Below are 18,185 nucleotides of genomic sequence, written 5' to 3' on the forward strand. Positions count from 1 at the left end.
TGTTATCGCAGTAATCATCCAAACCACCATCTTATGGATACACAACCACCACCCAGGAACGTAAGGGTTGATATACATAATCTAGAGCGCGAGATCCAGCGCTATAAAAGAGAGCCTCTAGATCAAGCAGCGTACCAGGCAGGTTTGAACAGGATTCATGAGGATACTGTAGCTGAAGCGGTGAGAAGCTACAAGGTTAATCCTGTTCTTGGAGTCCGACCACCGCCCATAGCACCGGAGGAAAGAGACCTCCCACGGCAGACTAGGGTAGTTTTGGCCCAATTAAGATCAGGCAAGTGCAGCCGCCTCAATTCCTACTTATCGGTGATTGATAGCAGCGTAGCTGACGTTTGTCCAATTTGCAACCAAGGGCCACACGACACGCGTCATCTTTTCTCTTGCCCAGCCAAACCAACCCGACTTACCACCAGATCACTCTGGACACACCCCATCTTAGTCGCAGAGTTCCTTGATCTGCCAACAAGCTGATGTACCAAGCGTATAACATGAAATGGATGAGATCACAATAAACTGTTACAACAACAACAACAACAGAATTGGAAAAGCTAAGGAATCAAGTTCCAAGAATTGCTTTCGATATTGTGGTAAGCATTCACCGGATCAGTGTAAGTTTAAGGAAGTTGATTGTCATTTCTGCAAGAAGCGTGTCAATATACAAAAGGCATGCATAACCAAGACAATAATGGGTAGCAAAAACATACGCAATGCAAACACCAACAGTAAGAACAGGGTAAACAAAATTGAAATGTCTCGAGAACATCAGGAATATATTCTATCCGTAAACCGCAGGGGTATGTCATCCATCAAGAAAACCATACAAATTTATGGAACACCAGTTGAAATGGAAATTGACCCAGGCGCGAGTCATTCCATTATGAGCGAAACTGAGTTTAGACGAAAATTGCAAGATCTTGAATTGAGACCATGTTCAACAGTTAACGTGAGAACAAATCATAATTTGCAGCTTTGTGGTGAAGTAGATATACTTGTGTCTACGGGAATGGTAGATAAGAAGTTGACACTCTTGGTTATCCGTGGTGATGGTCCAGCATTGATAGGTAGAAATTGGTTTGAAGAATTGGAAATTTCAATAACAAGCGCAGTGTATAAAATTGGATCAAGTTTGCCCGAACCTATAATGAAATTTAGCTCTGTGTTTGAAGACACTCTTGGAGACTATAGTGGTAACCCAATAAAACTATTAACGGAAAAATCAAGTAAGCCAAGGTTTTTCCGACATCGACCAGTACCGTTTGTATTGAAAGACCGGATTGAAGAGGCACTTAAAAGGATGGAAGACGATGGGGTTCTACGTCCAGTAACTTATAGTGAAAGGGCAACGCCAATAGTCGCAGTTATAAAACCAGACGGCAGTATACGCATCTGTGGCGACTACAAGTGTATGGTAAACCATGTGCTGTGTAAGGAGCAGGGTTGGCATGTCACAAACTGTGACTTTTGTGACATACATTTGCGACGGTATAATACGTATGTCGCAAAAGTCGTAAATCTACTGTAGAAAACCAAATTTTGAATAGAAGAAATCCTGAACATTTTTTAATTTAGTTTGACAGCATTCGCTGTGAGTTTCTGCAGAAATTTGTGAAAGTTTTCCCATGTTCAAGCCTATTTTCTTAGGTGGTATCGAAATTCCCGTTGGTGAGTGTGCAAAATAAAAAGCTAAGAAAGGACGAGAAAATCCACGGTTACCCTGTACTTGTGCAAAAGGCAATAGGGAAAATGTGGGGACTAAAACCGAAAATTGTGAACATTCCTAAGAATTGAAACTTCTTCGCACATACCATCGTCTTGGATATCATCGAATTCGCCGCCTAGTTGACGCGACTAAAGTATTTTCAGTTTGCGACTTTTGTTACTTTTTCTACATTTACGACGCGTATGTGACGTTTACGACGTTTACAACTTTGCGACAGTCGCAAACCTAAAAAAGTTTGATACAGACCATCTCTGGTAAGGAGACATATCCATTACCAACAAATACTGACGTTTTGGCAACGTTAGCAAATTGTAAGTGATTTTCAAGATTGGATTTAGATGGAGCATATACACAAGTAAAAGTTGATGCCGAGTCTGCAAATTAATACGCACCGTGGACTTTTTGAGGTGACCAGATTACAATTTGGCATATCTACAGCTCCGAGTATATTCCAACGCATCATGGAAGGCCTTTTAGGACAGTTGAAAGGAGTAGTAGTATATCTCGACGATATACTGGTTGATGGTGAAAACGTTCAGGAGATGTGGGAACGTACAAAATCAGTTCTTCAAAGGATACTGGAGGCAGGCCTAGGGTTAAAAAAGACAAGTGTATCTTTGCAGTAAACGAGATGCTATTTTTGGGATTTAAGACAAATCATCACGGCACCAGGCCAACGGACGAAAAAATTAAGGCAATTTCAGAGGCACCTGGACCTACCGACAAACAGCAGCTGCAATCATTCCTGGGTCTGATTACATTTTATGACCGATTTTTTCGAACTAAAGGAGACTTGCTGTAGCCATTATATCGTCTTCTGAAAAAATTAAGGCAATTTCAGAGGCACCTGAACCTACCGACAAACAGCAGCTGCAATCATTCCTTCACCCAGAAAAAAGTGTCTTCGAACCTAAAGGAAAAAATGTTCATCAATTTAGTTTAGCCATTTTATTTCCATTAAGTTAAATTTTTGTGTGAAATTTTTGTGTATTTCAGTAAAAAAAAAATCCTAAACTGAAAGCAGTAAGGAATAGTTCATTAACTAGAATAAGGCATGGAATTTTACTAATACTGTTTTCTTCGCTAGGTATAAGAATTTACTACTGAACAAGAAAATTATATTCACTGATAACAAAGCATTCGTAAAACTAATTAAAACCCAAACTAAAACCAAATTTTAGTAAAATTTCTTATAAAATGATAATTCTGACTTCCTTTATTATAGAAAGCTTATCATACATACGAATAACACTTGGCATATAAAAATATTTGAGTTCATTTTAATTTGTTTGACCGATATGATTTTCGTAGAAATTTGGTAGAATGCATTCCATATATTAGTTAACATTTTCCTATATTTATGTACCACTATACTAGAGAATAACAAAATTTAACTGAATTGAATTCATATATGGAATTTTTTCTTCTTCTAGTACCTTTCACTTTGAATAAGTTGCTGCCTAGCAATTTTGTCCACATTTTACAATTTCAATTCCTACAAATATAAACGAAAAAATCCTAAACCAATTTTTTTCACAAAAGGTTAGCGTCACTGAATATTACCTGATAGTTGAAGATTCCAAAATGAAGACGAATGAAGGGGTTGTTATTCTGCTGGTGTTTTCTTTTTTTATAAACCAATTTTCAAAAAACGAACATTTTTCCGACTAATTTAAAATAACAAATATTTTATATATATATATATATATATATATATATATATATATATATATATATATATATATATATATATATATATATATATATATATATATATATATATATATATATATATATATATATTTATTTGTTTTTTTATATTATTTTACTATATTATTTTTTAACAATCTCTCCGTATAACAACGCGATTCCAACTAAAAAAACACAACCCACGTGCAAACATATCGATTACATCGATGAAAGGTATCGATTACAGGTAGATAAAAGAAATGTAGGAAATTTTCTTATATTCTAACAAGTGTGTTTCCTTAAGTTTTGAAAGGATTGAATACTTCTTAGTACGAATGAACAAAAATATTTTTCTATGCCAAGTGTTATTCGTATGTATGATAAGCATTCTATAATAAAGGAAGTCAGAATTATCATTTTATAAGAAATTTTACTAAATTTGAGGAAACTTGGTTTTAGTTCGGTGGCTAAACTAAATTGATGAACATTGTTTCCTTTAAAGTCGAAGACACTTTTTTCTGGGTGCGGATTTGCCGTATAAATCTGATCAATTCAAACCAGGATAAATGAGTTATCGGTAAACGAGAATTGCTTGCTATGGGGTGCTAGGGTGATTATACCATAGATTTTGCGATCTCGATTATTAGATATGTTACACGAGATACACCAGGGTATGTCGGCGATGAAATCTATTGCCACAAGTTATTTTTGGTGGCCAGGTCTTGATTCAGACATTGAGATTACTTCCAGACGATGTGAGAATTGCAACCAAAACAGTAAGCGACCACCAACCAGCGTTACCGTTGTGCCACTTTAGTGGCAAATTTGCCACTTTTTTTGGGCGGTACCACTTTTGCGCCACTTTTTGTTTGTGCCACTAAATGTGATACTTTTTACGATTTTGTGCCACTTTTCCAATAATTTGTGCCACTTTTTCAAAAGTTTAACTTTTATGGGTAGTTGTCACCACAAAGAGATGTGTTATTAAGAAAATTGAATATTGTGCACCAACAGTTATGATTCAACTTATTTAGTAAACCGTAATTTGAATATGCCAAATTTATTGTGGCATTAAATATCAGGATAGATATGAAACTTTTTAAGGTTTGTATTGCGACCGCAGGAAATAATTGATGATGGATCCCATAAGGACTCAGAAAAAATTGCAATCTCTCTTTGAGACATATTGTTTCAATTCGACAGACGATATTCCTCAAACTGAATGCTGGAACAGTGGACAGTATTGAAGCATTACCTCATTAGAGAAAAGTTGGACGAAAAATGTCCTAAAAAATTAGAGAATGTACACGGATGAAAAAGACTGTTTTTCATATGTTTGCCTATAAACATTATATGTTTGGAACACAAATTTTTAAACACAATATTTTTGAGTGCAAGCATATAATGTTCATAAACTAGCATAACATGTTTGGGACATATATGTTAATATGTTAGAACATATTATGTTTGGGACATAAAATGTTTGTAAATATAATATGCTTGGATGCAAACATATATTAATTTAGAAATAGCCTATAAACATATATGTGTTTAGTAGCTTGGAGCGCTATTTAACAGGGAGCGATATTGAATTAAGTTGGTGGTTGTTGCTTGTTATTACAAAATTAACATTTTATTTTTCCTTGGGCAATTGATCAGCTACTTCTTTGATCCTTACAAACTGTGTGGTCCGCTGTTCGAATCCCCGTCCGGCAAAAGGTAAAATTAAAATAAAAAAATCATACAATTGAATAATTTCTTCTACAATGTTTGTATTACAGAAAAAGGTGCTAAGAACTAAAAAATCTCGTGGAAGTGAGAAAGATGTGGGGGAATATACAATTGGGCAGAAACAAAATTTTGAGCATTCAGGTCGAAAACCTATGTTGTTAGCACCTATATTACCTGTTTTTCCATAATTCATTATGATTGTAAATATATAAATAAATAAATAAAATTTTGAGCACAATATTGTTTGGGAGAATTTTTTTTAAGCATATAATATTTTTGGGTGCAAAATGCTTCCAAACATATTATATGTTCACATAATAACATATTGTTTTTTGGAAGACATTATTGAATTTGGATGCAAAAATACAAAATGTTTGGAACTTAGACTACCCAAACATATATTGTTTAGACCAATATGCTTTCAAACATATTATATATTGGAAGAGATCAAACATATAAATGTTTGGGCAATACCCAAAAATATATATGCTTGAAGCAAAATATGTTTGGGAGTATATGTTACAGAAGCGATTTTTTGTGAGCGTGTATAAAGATCCAAAATGCACTTTCAAATAACAAAGAGATTTATCTTAAATTTTTAGTTTATATTATCAAAAGTATGAATACCGTTAACAAAATATTCCAAAGCGAATCCTCCTAAAGGTGAGTACTATGTTCGGTTTTCGAGTTAAAAATCACTTTATTTTCTCGATTACTTTTCCTGAAATAATCAAAATTATAAATGAAAACAAACATATTCCCGTAAAGTCATGCCGAAATCAAGAGGAACATGAAACTGCGCATCAATTCAGTTAATTTATCTGCTTTATATTGAACTGTTTTAGTAAAATAACCGCGAAAATTTCAACTCGAAAATCGAACATACACTGTTAGAAAAATATGTTTTTCATATGTTCCGATATAAACAAAATGTGTTTCGGGCACGATTTTAAACCACAATATATTTAAGTGCGAACATGTAATTTTCCTAAACTAACACTAAATGTTTGGGACATCTATGTTAATATGTTAGAATATATTATGTTTGGGGCATGAATGTTTCATAAAAATCATATGTGTGAATACAAACATATATAAATTTACAAATTTCAACTAAACATACATATGTTGTGATATTTTATTCAAAGCGACAGAGAGAGTATAGAGAGAAATAGAGATGGAAACCGGGAGAGTTGACGAAAGATATCAATATAACACAGCAAAAGAGTCAAAAGAGAACAATTTCTGTGAAACCGCTTGTATGTTATTTCGGAAAACTGTTTTATGATAAGGCCAAAAATTTGATATGTTTAAGTCTAAATATTATTTAATTTGAATAAAGAGAATATACATTCTGAACCAAGAGAATAGACATTTGAAAAACAAACAGCTTATGTTTTCGCCTTGAGAGCAGCATTTTATGTATGTGTGGACATGTGTTTTGTTTATCATTTTGGCATTATTTTTTTCTTGGTTCGTTAAAAGAAATCAGGGGTCTTCATAAAAATAACGAATGGGCACTATACTCTTTTTAGAGTTGGGACGGTAAAATGAAATAAGGAGGAAATAGTGAAAAATTACACAGTAAAATGTAAAAAAACAAAGTTTAGTTTCTCTTTATTAAAACGTAGTCCACGAGGAGTTGACGGACACCATCAAATATAAAAGCGGGCATTAAGTTCGACTTTTACAGCCAAAACAATTTAAAAAGTTTATTTTCTTTAAAATGAATTATTAAAGAAAAATAAAAGGAATTTTAGAGCGATGGTGTTAAATGCTAGTAAAAAACTGTTCACTCCTAAATAAATTTATGTTTATATTATAAAATTATGTATGTATGTTTATACTCGACTCCACGTTCTTCTTTTGTTAGTTTTTGAATTCCTTCCAAATTTTAAAGTTTTGTACAAAAACAGTTTTTTATTACAAGATTGTTATTTTTGCAATAAAAAATAATATTTTATCCAAAAATCATTCAATTTCGTTTATATCAAGCACTGTTACTGACTATAAATCTTTAATAACGCACATTTCGATGTTTCATTTAAAAAAATTAATATAGTACAAATATAAATGTGTAAATTAAAAAAAAAAAAAAAAAAAATGTTCGGTCGGAGCAGGGATTGAACCCACGACCCTTTGCATGCAAGGCAGACATACTAACCACTGCTCCACGTGGCAAACAAATGTATGTTTCTGTTAAATAATGTTATGTTTGCATGGGCTCGTGGGCGCTGCAAACTATGCTATATAAATGTAACTTAAAACGATAATTATCTACTGGTGACTATAACAGCTACGTAGCCCAGTGGATAGTGTGTTGGCTTACAAACTGTATGGTCCTCGGTTCGATTCTCCGTGCAGGCGAAAGGTAAAATTTAAAAAATTTATAAAAGTGAATAATTTCTTCAACATTATTTGTATTACAGCGAAAGGTGCCAATAACTAAAAAATTTCGTGGAAGTGAAAATTACGAGTATGTTAGGGAATCGTGTTTGGGAAAAATTCTTCCAAGCATATAATATTTTTGGCTCAAAATGCTTCCAAACATATAATATGTTCACATAAAACAAACATATTAATGTTTCGGCAGTATGCAATAATATATGTGCTTCCTGCAAAATATGTTTGGAACATATGTTAAAGAAGCGATTTTTTTTGAGGGTGTAGTACTTACCTTAAATTGTATATTTAATATATTTAACTAAAATATTATATTACAAATATACATAAATTTTGTAAAAATGTTTGTAAAAACGTGATTTAGCAGATATCGACTATAAAAATTCTTCGTATATTAAAAACATTAAGAAAATATAGATAGGTCACAAAACCAAATAACAACCCGAAAATTGTGGACAAATTTTAACATAAATTGACATAAATGACAAAAAAAATTAAGAAAAGTGGATTCTTAGATCCGCATTACTTAAAAACCAATGATGATATAAATTAGTTTTATATCCTAAATAAATTTAAAGATATAATTGAAAGGCCTGATTATTTGATAAACGCTTAAAAAATAATTTTATTTAGGACTTGTTCCCCAATTTGTATGAATTCGCAAAATATATTTTACCTTGGCCTGATAGCAGTATTTATTTTTAAAATTTTTTTGTATAAGTTAATAAAAACAATGTGCCACTTTTTGTGCCACTTTTCAAAAATAATTGTGCCACTTTTTTCGACGTTTGCCACTTTTTGTGCCACTTTTTGAAAAATCCCAACGGTAACGCTGCCACCAACAGCAGATGCAAAGCCTTGGCCAACGGCAAGCCGACCATGGTCAAGACTACACTATTGTGAGATAGACGCAAATGGAGACGTACAATCAAGACATATTGATCAATTGCGTGCTCGAGTTCAACATCCACCATTGAACAACCAAGTTGAGAAACAAAGTTAAGATATTCCACGGAATCAGCAACAAAATTCAGCAGAAGAATTACTGCCAGTCCAACCCATCCAGAGTTCACTACCCGAACCGTATGAATCTGCGGAATCAGGAATAAGGCAACGAAGGTAAAGAATCCGTCCAGCAAGGTTGAAGGTCTATAGAGTGTGGGAGGAACTGTGATATAGCGGACATGGCAAATCTGTGAATAATCGATTGTTATTGTTCTAATGACTTTTATCGTTCTTCCTCTTCTTCCTGATCCTGCGAGTAAAAGTATATTTTACAACTTCTTTTTTGTTTCATTGTACCTTTTTAAATATTTCAAAATATTAATAAATCAATGGATTAAATAAATCTTGGTTATGTTAGAGCGAAAACTTATAAAGCGGGATACCTCAAAAACTGTTCCATAAAAATTTTTTAACATTTTTTTTCGAATTCAGCAGATCAAAATACATAAGAAAAGTCACCTCTCATCAAATGTACATTTTCAGTGTAAACTAGTGTTATGTATGTGCGTGTACATAATAATTATTCATTCATATTCAGAATTTGACGAATTTTCGGTAAGAATTTCAAAAATAAATGTTTCGATAGCATTATCGTTGATACTTATTTCACTTATGGAAGGCGTAAATCAAATGGCGACGTAAATCGAAATTGGATGGAACAAAAATTTTGACGACGTAAATCGAAACAACGTAAACCGAGGCGACGTAAATCGATGGACCCAATCACCATTCTTAGAGAAAAATAATTTTCTTCTTCTTAGAGAAAAATGATTTTCTCTAAGAAGGAGCGGAGCGATTTTTTTTTTCTCCGGAGCGGGAGCGGAGCTCCGGATCCCTGGTGCCAGTGCTTGAATTTTGCTCTAAAATGAGCTGAAAAAACATAAAAACCCTTTTTATTTGAGTGCCGAAGTACACATGAAACTCGGCACTTTTTAAAAAGAGCGTACCGACGTGACAGCTCCGCTCTCCTTTTGCAAAACTCATAGAACTGTTCTATAAAATGAGAACGGTTACTTTTTTAATTAATTAATCAGTGATGCCAATTTGGTGCTTTTAGCACCAAATTTAGTGCTTTTTGATTTCTAAAAAGCACCAAATAGGCTTTTCAAAAAAAGCACCAACTTGGTGCTTTCTGGCATTTTCACTTTGTGCTTTTGGTGCTTTTTTCATTTTGAACAGTATTAAGTTTAATTAACACAAAAATTTGGATTAGACTTTCAAGAGCTTAAGAAACTCAACTTTATTGCCAAATAGAATATGATTGTTATGAAGGTGGTATTGATTATTTTTTAATTAATATTGTTATTTAGGGTATTCTGTAGAGAAGTCTAGCCGAATTTTTTAACTTGATAAAGATGTCATTAAAAACGTTTGTATTAAATTCACAAAAGCACGCTCAACTGAAATAAGCAATAGACTCCTTCCATGTATTAATATTTTGATAGTTGAAAGACATTATTGATCAAAATGAAATGAATGAATTGGTATGTTAGAATTTATAATATAATTTTGTTGCTTTTTGGCCTCGGGGAGTTGGCAACACTGTAATTAATTTAGAAATATAAAATTATTTGCAATCAATTCCTTGGATACTTTCCATCCATTATTTTGGAAGACCTGGGGCCAAATCACCGCATTCGTCATCGAGTTCTGTTTCGTATAGAGAAACATTTCGATCGCATTAAATTTTTGGATCACCGCATTCGATCGTAATTTATTTTGTCTACTACTTTTTTTTACATTGCTGTAAACATATGGTAATAAGAAATTGAAAGAGAGTAGAATTTCAAAATAATGTTTTGTTATCAAATTATGTTATTTCTGAGATATTTATATTGTTTTTGTGTGTTAAAATATATGTGTAAAAATATATTATGAATCCAAGTGTTTTTTTTTTTCTCGTTTTCGGATTCAGACGATGAGTACAAAGTGGCAATTATAAGGAAAAATATTCGTGACAAAAGCAGTCCTTTAGCATTGCCTGAAGTAGAGTAAGAGTAAATTGTGTTTTTAACATCCATAGATTTAAAAGACGTTTGCATATGTCAAAAGAAGCTTTTAAATATGTTCTTGAAAAATAAGTTTTTTTGAAGCGGCTACTGAGCATTCCTTTCTTTGATCCGATTCCCTAAATGCAAGTAATATTATATTTTCTTAAATGTATTTTGCCAAAATGGAATAATAATTACATTTTCACCAACTTTTTTCTTTTTGTTTACCTTTTTTCTGCTCAAAAAATCACTACATACTTCGTTTTCGACAGCATGCTACCTATCGTGCTCAACTTCGAGTAGAAACAATTCGATAACGACTACGGTGATAATGTAGTTTACGCGAATCACCGCAGTCGTTATCGAATTGTTTCTACTCGAAGTTGAACACGATAGGTAGCATGCTATCGAAAACGAAATATGTAGTGATTTTTGAGCAAAAAAAAAGGTAAACAAAAAGAAACAAGTAGTTGGTGAAAATGGAAGTATTATTTATATATTTTTGCAAAATACATTTAAGAAAATATAATATTACTTGCATTTAGGGAAACGGAACAAAGAAAGGAATGCTCAGTATCCGCTTCAAAAAAACTCACTTTTCAAGAACATATTTAAAAGCTTCTTTTGACAGACGAAAGCGTCTTTTAAATCTATGGATGTTAAAAACACAATTAGTTAAAAGCACTCACTTCAAAATAGAATCACTTACAGGCAATGCACCTCAGGCAAACGAATGATTTTGTCTTGAATGTTTTTCCTTATTAATTCCACTTTGTACTCATCCTCTGAATCCGAAGACGAGGAAAACAAAAACACATGGATTCATAACAAATTTTACACATATACATATTTTGATCACAAAAAGTTATTTTGAAATCATCGTTTGCTACAATTTTCTTATTACCATATGTTTACAGCAATGTAAAAAAAAGTAGTAGACAAAATAAATTACGATCGAATGCGGTGATCCAAATTTTTACAGCGATCGAAATGTTTCTCGATACGAAACATAACTCGATGTCGAATGCGGTGATTTGGCCCCTGAACCAATTTGTATAATACTTTGCAGGTATGATTGATACCACAGAAGGTCACTTTATGTAAAATGTGAGTACCGTCAGTTAGTAAATGAGGCCCCTATGGTCAAAAATAAATTTTTCAAAATCGGGCGATACATATATATGGGAGCTATATCTAAATTTGAACCGATTTCGATGAAATTTTGCACATACAGTTAGTGCTATAGAAGATTAGATTTAGCCAACCTTGGTTACGATCGGTTCATAAATAAGGGTTTTACGGCCAAATTTGGCAAAATCGGGCGATACATATATATGGGAGCTATATCTAAATCTGAACCGATTTCGATGAAATTGCGCACAAATTTTTCAAAAACGGGCGACATATATATGGGAGCTATATCTAAATTTGAACCGATTTCGATGAAATTTTGCACATACAGTTAGTGCTATAGAAGATTAGATTTAGCCAACCTTGGTTACGATCGGTTCATAAATAAGGGTTTTACGGCCAAATTTGGCAAAATCGGGCGATACATATATATGGGAGCTATATCTAAATCTGAACCGATTTCGATGAAATTGCGCACATACAGTTAGAGGTATAGAAGATTATACTTTGAGTACTATGGGTTGATAAATAAAGGTTTTACGGCAAATTTGGCAAAATCGGGCGATACATATATATGGGAGCTATATCTAAATCTGAACCGATTTCGATGAAATTTTGCAGACTTTAAGGGTGATGTGTGCAAAATATGATGACGATCTGTGTGTAAGAAAGCGCAACGTGACTCCATTTGTCGAAATCGGGCGATACATATATATGGGAGCTATATCTAAATTTCTTCCAAATTCAATAGCGTTCGTCCTTGTGCCCAAAAAAACACCCTATACCAAATTTCATCCAAATCGGTTAATAATTTCGACCGGAATCCTGTGAACAACAAATACATGGATGGACGGGCGGACGGACACCAAGCGCTAGATCGACTCCGGAGGTGATTCTGTGTCGATCGGTATATATTTTATGGAGTCTGAAATCAATATTTCTGGTAGGCACATTTTTTGGCAGATCAATCTTATACCCTAACCACTATGTGGTTTAGGGTATAAAAAGAGAAAATCGTTCAGTTAATGTGGGTAATAAATCCAAATTTGTAAAAATTGAGCAATATTCGTATGTAAGAGCTACAAGTACGTATAAATACGATCGGCTAGTACATCAAAATTTGAAATTTGAGTAACATTGGTTAATAAATAAGAGTACTATGGCCAAATTTGGGAAAATAGAGCGATGCATATATATGGAAGCTATATCTAAATCTGAACCAATTTGCATAATATTTTTCGGGTTTGATTAGTACCACAGACGGTTACCTTGTGCAAATTTTTATTATTATTTTTATTATTATTTTGGCAAAATACATTTAAGAAAATATAATATTACTTGCATTTAGGGAAACGGAAGAAAGAAAGGAATGCTCAGTAGCCGCTTCAAAAAAACTCACTTTTCAAGAACATATTTAAAAGCTTCTTTTGACAAACGAAAGCGTCTTTTAAATCTATGGATGTTAAAAACACAATTAGTTAAAAGCACTCACTTCAAAATAGAATCACTTACAGGCAATGCACCTCACGCAAACGACTGATTTTGTCTCGAATGTTTTTCCTTATTAATGCCACTTTGTACACCCTTACAAAAAATCGCTTCTGTAACATATACTCCCAAACATATTTTGCTTCAAGCATATACATTTTTGGGTATTGCCCAAACATTTATATGTTTGATCTCTTCCAATATATAATATGTTTGAAAGCATATTGGTCTAAACAATATATGTTTGGATAGTCTAAGTTCCAAACATTTTGTATTTTTGCATCCAAATTCAATAATGTTGTCTTCCAAAAAACAATATGTTATTATGTGAACATATAATATGTTTGGAAGCATTTTGCACCCAAAAATATTATATGCTTAAAAAAAATTCTCCCAAACAATATTGTGCTCAAAATTTTATTTATTTATTTATATATTTACAATCATAATGAATTATGAAAATGAACAGGTAATATAGGTGCTAACAACATAGGTTTTCGACCTGAATGCTCAAAATTTTGTTTCTGCCTAATTGTATATTCCCTCACATCTTTCTCACTTCCACGAGATTTTTTAGTTCTTAGCACCTTTTTCTGTAATACAAACATTGTAGAAGAAATTATTCAATTGTATGATTTTTTTATTTTAATTTTACCTTTTGCCGGACGGGGATTCGAACAGCGGACCACACAGTTTGTAAGGATCAAAGAAGTAGCTGATCAATTGCCCAAGGGAAAATAAAATGTTAATTTTGTAATAACAAGCAACAACCACCAACTTAATTCAATATCGCTCCCTGTTAAATAGCGCTCCAAGCTACTAAACACATATATGTTTATAGGCTATTTCTAAATTAATATATGTTTGCATCCAAGCATATTATATTTACAAACATTTTATGTCCCAAACATAATATGTTCTAACATATTAACATATATGTCCCAAACATGTTATGCTAGTTTATGAACATTATATGCTTGCACTCAAAAATATTGTGTTTAAAAATTTGTGTTCCAAACATATAATGTTTATAGCCAAACATATGAAAAACAGTCTTTTTCATCCGTGTACTCATCCTCTGAATCCGAAGACGAGGAAAACAAAAACACATGGATTCATAACAATTTTTACACATATACATATTTTGATCACAAAAAGTTATTTTGAAATCATCTTTTGCTTCCAATTTCTTATTACCATATGTTTACAGCAATGTAAAAAAAAGTAGTAGACAAAATAAATTACGATCGAATGCGGTGATCCAAAATTTTACAGCGATCGAAATGTTTCTCGATACGAAACATAACTCGATGACGAATGCGGTGATTTGGCCCCTGGTCAAAATATAATCGTCTTCATAAATATATTTGTACTTTTAATTTAGTGTTTTGGATGTAGTACTCACATCTATACACTACTTATTTCACGGCCGAAGGCATATGCCTGGCGCAATTGGTTATGATAAAATTTCCAAATAAAATAAGAAATTATTTTCCGCGAGCCTTTTGTAATTGAGAAGAAGAAACATTATTTTATTTATTCAGTCATCAATACAAAGGAAGCCAACAAAGGCGTATTATACATGTATTGTAATAAAAACCAATGTGTACCCTGCCAACATTTTTTGAATTTGATGCCCACCACGTCTAAAACAATCGTATACGTCATCAAAAACTCGTCGGAAAAGCGCCGTCACTATTGAGAAGTTGTACCACGCCAAGTTACTACAAAAAAGCTTCTCATCAGAGCAATTATTAGGTGCCCTGTTAGATCAATTTAGAACGACGCCAATAAGAGCCCCTTCAAACTATCAGAAAAAGTGAATTTTAAGATAGTTGTAAAATAATCATTGTGGTCAAGTAAAACACGATTGTTTAGATGTTTACTCATATGATTAAACATTTATAAATTCTTATGAATATAGCATTTATACCACTATCACATTACATTTAACATAATTTTTTGCATTAATAAAAGAATGATGTTGAGTTACATGTAGCAATTAACATGTTGCAGCGTCTATCAGCCAGTGTTTTTATTCTCGATGGAAGCAGCGTGTCTGCAAAAAAGTCTGAAAAACTATAACTTTATTCCATTTGGAAAGTCAAAAATTGTTCACCAACATACCTTTCACAATTTTAAGCGAAATAACTATTTACAGCACTTCATTGTCGTTTTTATTTAAATAAATTATAATAAGCTAGTTACGCTCGGTGTTTCAGAAAATATAAAATGGCTCTTGTAACAATAGTGATGGCAAAATACTTTCATGTACATTTCATACTTTTGTACATGCTTCCCTATCACAGTTGGCAATTGTTGTAGTGACATTTACGAGTCTGTGGTAGCGATGAGGATGAAATGGAACTTTGAAATGCTTGCAGGGTTGCAGTCGAATAAAACACGGTTGTGTAGATATTTATTAATTTGATTAAACTTTTATAAATTCTTTTATATATATATATAATTCCGTTTATCCTATCACGTTTAACATAACTTTTTTCATTTATAAAAGAACGATGTTTATTTACACGTAGCAAGTTACACGTTGCAGCATCTATCACCTGCAACATGTAGCTTGCTGATGGAGGCAGCGTGTCTGGGAAAAATATCTGAAAAAACAATCACTTTATTCCATTTGGAAAGTCGAAAATTGTTCATGTTTTCAGCCCTTTATTTTCGTTTTTATTTAAATAAATTACAATAAGCTAGTTACTCTTACCGTTGCACAAAATATAAAATGGCTCTTTTAACAGTAGTGATGGCAGAATACTTTCATGTACATTTTGTACTTTTTGATATGCTTCCACCATCACAGTTGGCGATTGTTGTAGTGACATTTACGAGTCTGTGGTAGCGATGAGGATGAAATGCACCTTTGAAATGCTGGCAGGGTAATCAGGTATGTTTTGGATTTCCCTTCAAATATATTTCACCTTCCACTTTGATTTCCCCACAAACCTTTTTGGTTGTACATACTTGATTTCTCGTGAAACAAGATTTTTCGAAATCGCTTGCCGAAAAATGAAAGCCTGCAAATCATATGAGTTGCAGAGGAAAATGTAAACATATATAATCACGTATGTGGTACAATTCTTTTATATCCAAGTTTGTGGCAAAATGTTAAGGAAATGCAAAGAAAATCATGCTGCAATCTAAATAAAACTACTGAATTTTAAAAAATTTATAAAAACCATGAAATCGGTCTTAGATTTTTTGCTAATTATCTTTTGTTTACTATTTAAGAGTTCAGAGCCAAGCCAAGCCAAATTTGAGGAACTACGACCGCACGCAAAACATTTACCGACTTTAGAAAAAAATATTGATATTCGCACTAAAATCTATTGCAAGAGTAATTTATCAATTTTCATAGTCTGAAAAATCCAAAATTGTGGATTATTTTGTATTTTGTGCTTCTATGAATAAATAAAAACAAATAATTTTCAGAAGCATACATCTTTTTCCCGACGGCGAAAAATCTTAACGCAGTTTATTATAAATGACTGATTCTTGCGTGCGGCGCTTTGTAGAAGTTAAGTTACCCAATCGTTTATAGTAATTTTGTGATCAAAAATATTGTCTTATCTGGTTAAAAAAATGTGCATAATCATGTTCATACAAACTTCGTTGTATTTTAAAAAGCATTAACACACATATTTTCAATTACAAAAGTTTCAATGCGTTTTCTCAAAATCTTGCAACACTGTCGTTTCGAACATACATAGGTTAGGTTAGGTTAGGTTATATGGCAGCCCGATGTATCAGGCTCACTTAGACTATTCAGTCCATTGTGATACCACAGTGGTGAACTTCTCTCTTATCACTGAGTGCTGCCCGATTCTATGTTAAGCTCAATGACAAGGGACCTCCTTTTTATAGCCGAGTCCGAACGGCGTTCCACATTCCAGTGAAACCACTTAGGGAAGCTTTGAAACCCTCAGAAATGTCACCAGCATTACTGAGGTGGGATAATCCACCGCTGAAAAACTTTTTGGTGTTCGGTCGTAGCAGGAATCGAACCCACGACCTTGTGTATGCAAGGCGGGCATGCTAACCATTGCACCACGGTGGCTCACATACATAACATCAGCTGCTTTTAAGCAACCACAATATTTTTGCAACAAGTGAAAGGGGAATCTTGGACAATTTGTGGTATATTTTTAAATCTTCGCCCATGTTCTTTATTTCGATTTAGCTCATTTAGAGAATATTCCGATTGTAAAGGTGATCTTCAATCCGAATTAGAGAAAAAATTCTCTAAATACTTTAGAGCAAATACAAGTAATCTAAACCAATTAGAATGACAATATATTATAAAATTCTCATCCAAAATAGTATTAAAAGGCGTGTATATTCCCTGTCGTACATGTAGTTAACTTAAAATTAATTTAAAGCTAGCTTTTTCTCAATTAGTAGTGGTTGACACTTGGATTGATTTTATATGGACTCAACTAACTATTTTAACAACTAACTATTTTCTGTACCTAAAATCTCTATTTTTCAGCTTACTACAATAAAAGGGGTTTAAAAATGTATATTTTAATAAAACAAACATTTATTCTTATAAAAATTAAATAAGACACTTCAACTTCAAAATATAACAATACAGTTGTTTAGAGTACAGAACCCTTTCTTTTTTAAAAAGCCTTCTCAAATGCCGTTTGCTAACACCCTTCGTGTTCTTTTGTAAGAAATATAATATATAACAGCCACACACAATAATTTTAAATATATTTTAGTTATTAAAACACTCTATAATTTTTCAGTAATTCTCTATTTTAAGAAACAATTTTTCAACGAAGCGATACACGCGGTATTGTTTTTCTAATGAGTTTACAAAAAACGACGATGTCTGCAATCGGAAGGCATCGATTGCCGTTAGCGAAGTGTTGTATACATTTTTATTAATGTATTTTCTGCATTGCATAGTAGTTAGCTTAAAGTTGGTCTATACAAGCAAACTTAAAGTTAGTGTTTTTGGTAGTCAGCTACTTTGACGGCAGGGTATA

The 18,185-nt window shown here is 32.8% G+C and overlaps 1 protein-coding gene across 1 annotated transcript; it reads left to right on the plus strand.

The window, feature by feature from the left end:
• The first annotated feature begins 703 nt into the window (after positions 1-703).
• LOC142230903 (uncharacterized) lies at positions 704-8,564 on the plus strand. The gene is made up of 2 exons (XM_075301521.1): positions 704-1,442; positions 8,410-8,564. The coding sequence occupies exons 1-2, from the start codon at positions 704-706 to the stop codon at positions 8,562-8,564; spliced, it is 894 nt and encodes a 297-aa protein (XP_075157636.1).
• The last annotated feature ends 9,621 nt before the right edge of the window (positions 8,565-18,185 follow it).

The sequence above is a fragment of the Haematobia irritans genome, chromosome 3, assembly GCF_050003625.1.
Source record: "Haematobia irritans isolate KBUSLIRL chromosome 3, ASM5000362v1, whole genome shotgun sequence".
Lineage (NCBI taxonomy): Eukaryota > Metazoa > Arthropoda > Insecta > Diptera > Muscidae > Haematobia > Haematobia irritans.